This window comes from Primulina huaijiensis, chloroplast, assembly GCF_012295235.1.
Source record: "Primulina huaijiensis chloroplast, complete genome".
In the NCBI taxonomy this organism is placed as follows: domain Eukaryota; kingdom Viridiplantae; phylum Streptophyta; class Magnoliopsida; order Lamiales; family Gesneriaceae; genus Primulina; species Primulina huaijiensis.
In genome coordinates, this window is record NC_036413.1 from 52,501 (window position 1) to 60,000 (window position 7,500).

The 7,500-nt window shown below is 36.5% G+C and overlaps 4 protein-coding genes and 2 non-coding genes across 6 annotated transcripts in view; 3 read left to right on the top strand and 3 right to left on the bottom strand. All coding sequences in view use genetic code 11, as the record gives it.

The window, feature by feature from the left end:
• Nucleotides 1-135, bottom strand: part of trnV-UAC — a 659-nt gene extending 524 nt beyond the window's left edge. The window contains exon 1 of the tRNA in view: nucleotides 98-135. This is a non-coding gene — a tRNA (tRNA-Val). The remainder of the gene's footprint in view (nucleotides 1-97) is intronic.
• A 167-nt stretch (nucleotides 136-302) lies between these two features.
• On the top strand, nucleotides 303-375 carry trnM-CAU. The gene has a single exon. It is a non-coding gene; the product is annotated as a tRNA-Met (tRNA).
• Nucleotides 376-578: 203 nt separating this feature from the next.
• atpE (ATP synthase CF1 epsilon subunit) lies at nucleotides 579-980 on the bottom strand. Its single transcript has one exon. The coding sequence runs from the start codon at nucleotides 978-980 to the stop codon at nucleotides 579-581; it is 402 nt and encodes a 133-aa protein (YP_009445250.1).
• On the bottom strand, nucleotides 977-2,473 carry atpB (ATP synthase CF1 beta subunit). The gene has a single exon. It carries the CDS (start codon nucleotides 2,471-2,473, stop codon nucleotides 977-979), a length of 1,497 nt encoding a protein of 498 aa, YP_009445251.1.
• A 792-nt stretch (nucleotides 2,474-3,265) lies between these two features.
• rbcL (ribulose-1,5-bisphosphate carboxylase/oxygenase large subunit) lies at nucleotides 3,266-4,708 on the top strand. Its single transcript has one exon. It carries the CDS (start codon nucleotides 3,266-3,268, stop codon nucleotides 4,706-4,708), a length of 1,443 nt encoding a protein of 480 aa, YP_009445252.1.
• A 631-nt stretch (nucleotides 4,709-5,339) lies between these two features.
• On the top strand, nucleotides 5,340-6,851 carry accD (acetyl-CoA carboxylase carboxyltransferase beta subunit). Its single transcript has one exon. It carries the CDS (start codon nucleotides 5,340-5,342, stop codon nucleotides 6,849-6,851), a length of 1,512 nt encoding a protein of 503 aa, YP_009445253.1.
• The last annotated feature ends 649 nt before the right edge of the window (nucleotides 6,852-7,500 follow it).

Sequence of the window (7,500 nt, forward strand, 5' to 3'; positions counted from 1 at the left end):
TATTGTTCCCTTAAAGTTCTGGAGTAAGACATCGATTTCTCAATAAGATCAATTTCTTTTATTGTATGATGGACTCCCCTGAAAAACATTGGCGCACGTGTAAACGAGTTGCTCTACCAACTGAGCTATAGCCCTTAGTGCTTGTGATACATATTTTATCATGTATATAATTTCTTGTCAAGATCAATATTCTATGATCCAACATCATAAATTTTTGAATGGTATTGCTTATTAAGCAATATTTTATTTATAATCCATCCATGGGGATGGGTTTCATTTCGTTCTCTTTGGGATCATAAATAACCTACTTAACTCAGTGGTTAGAGTATTGCTTTCATACGGCGGGAGTCATTGGTTCAAATCCAATAGTAGGTAGGACTTATTAGATACCGAAGTAAATGGTATCTAATAAGTTTTTTGACCCACCCTCCCTAAAATATTATATTGATTTTTTATTTAATTTTTGAATTCCGTTGTATCAAAATTGGATTCTGCTTGATTGAATTCACTCGACAAAATCCAATCTAAATAGGATTTAGAAACAGAACTTATTTTGATTATTCGAACGAACCAAATAGTTATGAAATCATATTGACAGCCTCTACTCTTGTCCTAGCCCGGCGGAGAGCTAGATTTGCCTCAATTATTTGTCTCTTTCCTTCAGCTTTTCTAAAATTAGCTTCTGCTAGTTCACGAGTTTGTTTAGCTTCTTCTGGATCAATATCACTGCCCCTTTCTGCATCATTTACTAAAACAGTGATCTGATTATTGCCTATTCTAGCAAAACCACCCATCATAACCATCGTTACCCATTGGTCCTGAAAGCGTATTCTCAAAATCCCTATATCTACAGCTGTAGCAATCGGGGCATGATTTGGTAATATGCCAATTTGACCACTAGTCGTACATAAAATGATTTCTTTCACTTCTGAATCCCAAACAATTCGATTAGGGGTCAGTACACAAAGATTTAAGGTCATTTCTTCAAATTGCTCTCCATTTCTAAGTTCACAGCCTTCGTGGTAACTTCATCGATATTACCTACCAAATAAAAGGCTTGTTCAGGAAGACCATCTAATTCTCCGGAAAGGATCGATTGAAACCCTCTAATGGTTTCTGCTAAATCAACATATTTACCTGAAGAACCGGTAAATACTTCTGCTACAAAAAAGGGTTGTGATAAGAAACGCTCAATTTTGCGCGCTCTTGCTACAGTTAAACGATCCTCTTCGGATAATTCGTCCAACCCGAGGATAGCTATAATGTCCTGAAGTTCTTTATAACGTTGTAAAGTTTGCTTAACTCTTTGCGCAGTTTCATAATGTTCCTCACCAACGATCCGAGGTTGAAGCATGGTTGAAGTTGAATCTAAAGGATCTACTGCTGGATAGATACCTTTGGCAGCTAATCCTCTTGAGAGTACGGTAGTAGCATCTAAATGTGCAAATGTCGTAGCAGGAGCAGGATCCGTCAAATCGTCTGCAGGTACATAAACTGCTTGAATAGAAGTTATGGACCCTTCTTTCGTAGAAGTAATTCTTTCTTGTAAAGAACCCATTTCGGTACTCAGAGTAGGTTGATAACCGACAGCGGAAGGCATTCTACCCAATAAGGCCGATACTTCGGATCCTGCTTGTACGAAACGGAAGATATTATCGATAAATAGAAGTACGTCTTGTTCATTAACATCTCGGAAATATTCCGCCATCGTTAGGGCAGTTAAACCAACTCTCATACGAGCTCCCGGCGGTTCATTCATCTGGCCATAAACTAGAGCCACTTTTGATTCTGCAATATTTTCTTCATTAATCACTCCAGATTCTTTCATTTCCATGTAAAGATCGTTTCCTTCACGAGTACGTTCACCCACTCCGCCAAATACGGATACGCCCCCGTGGGCTTTGGCAATATTGTTAATCAATTCCATAATGAGTACCGTTTTACCAACCCCAGCTCCCCCAAACAGTCCGATTTTTCCCCCACGGCGATAAGGGGCTAAAAGATCTACTACTTTAATTCCTGTTTCAAAAATAGATAATTTTGTATCTAACTGTATAAAGGCAGGCGCAGATCGATGAATAGGAAATGTTGTACGAGTATCTACAGGACCTAAATTATCAACAGGCTCTCCAAGCACATTGAAAATTCGTCCCAGAGTTGCTCCACCGACCGGAACACTTAGAGGAGCTCCTGTATCAATCAATTCCATTCCTCTCATCAAACCATCTGTAGCACTCATAGCTACAGCTCTAACTCGATTATTTCCTAATAATTGCTGTACCTCACAAGTCACATTAATTGGTTGACCAACAGTATCTCGACCTTTAACTACCAGAGCGTTATAAATATTAGGCATCTTACCCGGCGGAAAGGCTACATCTAGTACCGGACCTATGATTTGGACGATACGCCCCAGTTTTTTTTTTTCAAGCGCGGAAACCCCAGACCCAGAAGTAGTAGGATTAATTATCATAAGAATAATAAAGAAATATGTAGAAATCTTTTTTGTGAAAATTATCGAATTCAAAATAAGTGTCCGATAGCACGTCGATCAGTTAATTTAATAAGAAATGGGAGTTAGCACTCGATTTCGTTGGTGCTATCCAATCGAATAAAATTCAATTGTTTACTTATTTCAAGGAGTGAATTTACAAGCTCAATCAAGCTTTTTTGAAAATCTCAAGGGTATTAAATTAATAAGGATCTTGAGAAAATTTTTCATTTGTATATCATTATAGACAATCCCATCTATATTATCTATATTATATAAAATAGTCTATGGAATTCGAATCTGAACTCTATTTACTTATTATTTCTATCTTAACTCTATTTACTTATTATTTCTATCTTATGGGCTCTTCTTATTGTTTATTTCAGCATATCGATTTACGACTATAGCCTATTCTTTTCGTTTGTTTATACAGTTTTCATTTCATATACGAATTCCGTCTATTTTCACATCTAGGATTTACATATACAACATATATCACTGTCAAGAGAGAATTTATTATTAGTTAGGTTAACTATTTCGATTAAAAAAAGGGGTTGCGCTATAGATATGAAAGAGTATACAATAATGATGCGTTTGGTAAATCAAAAACCATGGTCTAATAATCAAACATTCTGATTAGTTGATAATATTAGCATTAGTTGGGAAGTTTGTGAAAGATTTCTGTGAAAAGTTTCATTAACGCCTAATTCATTCTTGTCGAGTAGACCTTGTTGTTGTCAGAATTCTTAATTCATGAGTTGTAGGGAGGTATTTATGTCACCACAAACAGAAACTAAAGCAAGTGTTGGATTCAAAGCGGGTGTTAAAGAGTACAAATTGACTTATTATACTCCTGAATACGAAACCAAAGATACTGATATCTTGGCAGCATTCCGAGTAACTCCTCAACCTGGAGTTCCGCCTGAAGAAGCAGGGGCGGCGGTCGCTGCCGAATCTTCTACTGGTACATGGACAACTGTGTGGACCGATGGGCTTACCAGCCTTGATCGTTACAAAGGGCGATGCTACCACATCGAGCCCGTTCCTGGAGAAACAGATCAATATATCTGTTATGTAGCTTACCCTTTAGACCTTTTTGAAGAAGGTTCTGTTACTAACATGTTTACTTCCATTGTAGGCAATGTATTTGGATTCAAAGCCCTTCGTGCTCTACGTCTGGAAGATCTGCGAATCCCGACTGCTTATATTAAAACTTTCCAAGGCCCGCCTCATGGGATCCAAGTTGAAAGAGATAAATTGAACAAGTATGGTCGTCCCCTGTTGGGATGTACTATTAAACCAAAACTGGGCTTATCTGCTAAAAACTACGGTCGAGCGGTTTATGAATGTCTTCGCGGCGGACTTGATTTTACCAAAGATGACGAGAACGTGAACTCCCAGCCATTTATGCGTTGGAGAGATCGTTTCGTATTTTGTGCCGAAGCCATTTATAAAGCACAGGCTGAAACAGGTGAAATCAAAGGGCATTACTTGAATGCTACTGCGGGTACATGCGAAGAAATGATGAAAAGGGCTATATTTGCTAGAGAATTGGGAGTTCCTATCATAATGCATGACTACTTAACAGGAGGATTCACTGCAAATACTAGCTTGGCTCATTATTGCCGAGATAATGGCCTACTTCTTCACATTCACCGTGCAATGCATGCAGTTATTGATAGACAGAAGAATCATGGTATACACTTCCGTGTATTAGCTAAAGCGTTACGTATGTCTGGTGGAGATCACATTCACGCTGGTACCGTAGTAGGTAAACTTGAAGGAGAAAGAGACATCACTTTGGGCTTTGTTGATTTACTGCGTGATGATTTTATTCCAAAAGATCGAAGTCGCGGTATTTATTTCACTCAAGATTGGGTCTCTCTACCGGGTGTTATTCCCGTAGCTTCAGGTGGTATTCACGTTTGGCATATGCCTGCTCTGACCGAGATCTTTGGGGATGATTCTGTACTACAGTTCGGTGGAGGAACTTTAGGACACCCTTGGGGTAATGCGCCAGGTGCCGTAGCTAACCGAGTAGCTCTAGAAGCATGTGTACAAGCTCGTAATGAAGGACGTGATCTTGCTGCTGAGGGTAATGCAATTATCCGTGAGGCTTGCAAATGGAGTCCTGAACTAGCTGCCGCTTGTGAGGTATGGAAAGAGATCAAATTTGAATTTCAAGCGATGGATACTTTGGATGAGCCAAAAAGCTAACAAACAGGTAATTACTCTCGGTTCTCTTAATTGAATTGCAATTAAACTCGGCCCAATCTTTTACTAAAAGGATTGAGCCGAATACAAAATATATATTGGATAAATACATATATCTCTAGATATACAAGATTTGAAATATAAAATCTAAGACTCAAATGTTTCTATTGTTGTCTTGTATCCACAATTAAACCTATGGGTCCTTATCCTTAGGATTGGTATATTCTTTATATATACTATCCTGTAGTTTCCCTGAATCAAGCGAAGTATCACAAATCTTTCCACCCACCCCATATATTGTCCTCTTCGTTTCGTGTTAGAATAGAACCTTAATTTATTACTTGTTATTAGTTTTTTATTAGACGAGATTTTACGAATGTTTCGAGGAGAGAACAAATAGTTATTTTTTTGTTCGATACGAAGACATAGGAAAAACCCCTCTTTACCATTATTATTTAGAATATTGAGAATCCATCATATTCATATTATAGTGAAGTTTTACCCCCGGATTACCATAAAACAAAAAAGAATTCTTTTTCACACTTCAGTGATTGAATTTCTATGTTTAGTCTGATAGGAAATAAATAAAACTAAAGAATTGTGGCTCGAATGACTATTCATCTATTGAATTTTTATGCAAACAAATAGGGGGCAAGAAAACTCTATGGAAAGATGGTGGTTTAATTCGATGGTGTTTAAAAAGGAGTTAGAGCGTAGGTATGGGATAAAGAACTCAATGGACAATCTTGGTCCTGTTGAAAATACTAGTGAAAGTGAAGATCCGAATAGAAAAGGTAGGGCTAAAAACATTCATAGTTGCAGGGGTCGTGACAATTCTAGTTACACTAATGTGGATCGTTTATTCGGCTTCAAAGACATTTGGAATTTTATCTCTGATGATACTTTTTTAGTTAGGGATAGTAATGGAGATACTTATTCTATCTATTTTGATATTGAAAATCATATTTTTGAGATTGACAACGACCATTCTTTTATGAGTGAATTAGAGAATTCTTTTTATCATTATCGCAATTCGAGTTGTATGAATAATGGATCTACGAGTGAAGATTCCTTATCCAATCGTTACATGTATGTAACTCAATTTAGTTGGAATAATCACATTAATAGTTGCATTGACAGTTATCTTCAGTCTCAAATCTGTATTGATACGTCCATTGTAAGTGATAGTAGTGACAGTTACATTTCTAGGTGCATTTTTGATAAACGTATAACTAGTAGCGAAAGCGGGAGGTCCAGTCTACGAACCCGCGCGAAGAGTAGTGATTTAACTCTAAGAGAAGGGTCTAATGATCTCGATGCAACTCAAAAATACAGGCATTTGTGGGTTCAATGCGAAAATTGTTATGGATTAAATTATAAAAAATTTTTGAAATCAAAAATGAATATTTGTGAACAATGTGGATATCATTTGAAAATGAGTAGTTCAGAAAGAATCGAACTTTCGATCGATCCCGGTACTTGGGATCCTATGGATGAAGACATGGTCTCTCTGGATCCCATTGGATTTCATTCGGAGGAGGAGCCTTATAAAGATCGTATTGATTCTTATCAAAGAAAGACAGGATTAACTGAGGCTGTTCAAACAGGTGTAGGTCAACTAAATGGTATTCTCGTAGCAATTGGGGTTATGGATTTTCAGTTTATGGGGGGTAGTATGGGATCCGTGGTGGGGGAGAAAATCACTCGTTTGATTGAGTACGCTACCAATCGACTTATACCTCTTATTATAGTGTGCGCTTCGGGGGGGGCGCGCATGCAAGAAGGAAGTTTGAGCTTAATGCAAATGGCTAAAATATCATCTGCCTTATATGATTATCAATCCAATAAAAAGTTATTTTATGTATCAATCCTTACATCTCCTACTACTGGTGGGGTAACAGCTAGTTTTGGTATGTTGGGAGATATCATTATTGCCGAACCCAATTCCTACATTGCATTTGCGGGTAAAAGAGTAATTGAACAAACATTGAATAAAACAGTACCTGAAGGTTCACAAGCGGCTGAATATTTATTCCAGAAAGGTTTATTCGACCTAATCGTACCGCGTAATACTTTAAAAAGTGTTCTGAGTGAGTTATTTAAGCTCCACGCCTTTTTTCCGTTGAATTCAAATTCAATCAAGTAGAGCGTATTAAGTTCAATTATTTTATTTGTAGCAACCAAGTAGTTAGCTTGTCGGAATTAAAGTAAATAAGAACGCAATTTTCTTTGGGTGGTGACCTAAGATCTAATTGTAGAAAGAAGCAAAAGTTGCGGATAACTCTTTTTTTTACCTAGATTTCCCATTACTAATTAATTAATCAAGAAGATAAAAGCGTGAGTTCTTCCTTTCGTGACATTAGGCAAATAAAACGAATTTCGCCTTACGTAGATAATCAAATATAGAAAAGATAGATATATAGTTTTTTATCTTTCTGCATCGCCCAAAATCTCATTTTCACTAAAAATACTGGTTGTGTCGCATTCTAGCAAATCTTTCGATAATTTGTAAGAAACCGTTTCAAATTATAAGAGAAGAATAAAACACAAAGAAATTAAGAAAAAAAATATAATTAATATAATAAAGTTGATTATCATAGGTATCTTTCGTGTAGAAAGATGAATAAGTCCATTTATTTAGTTCTACATTCCTTGGACTTAGTCTATATACTCACTTAGATATATAGATATTTATTACTTCTATAAGAATTTTCAAATTCAATTTCTTAAGAAATTGAATTGAATAATAAAGACCAATTCATAATAATTACAATTTTGAATTGTAATTATTATAA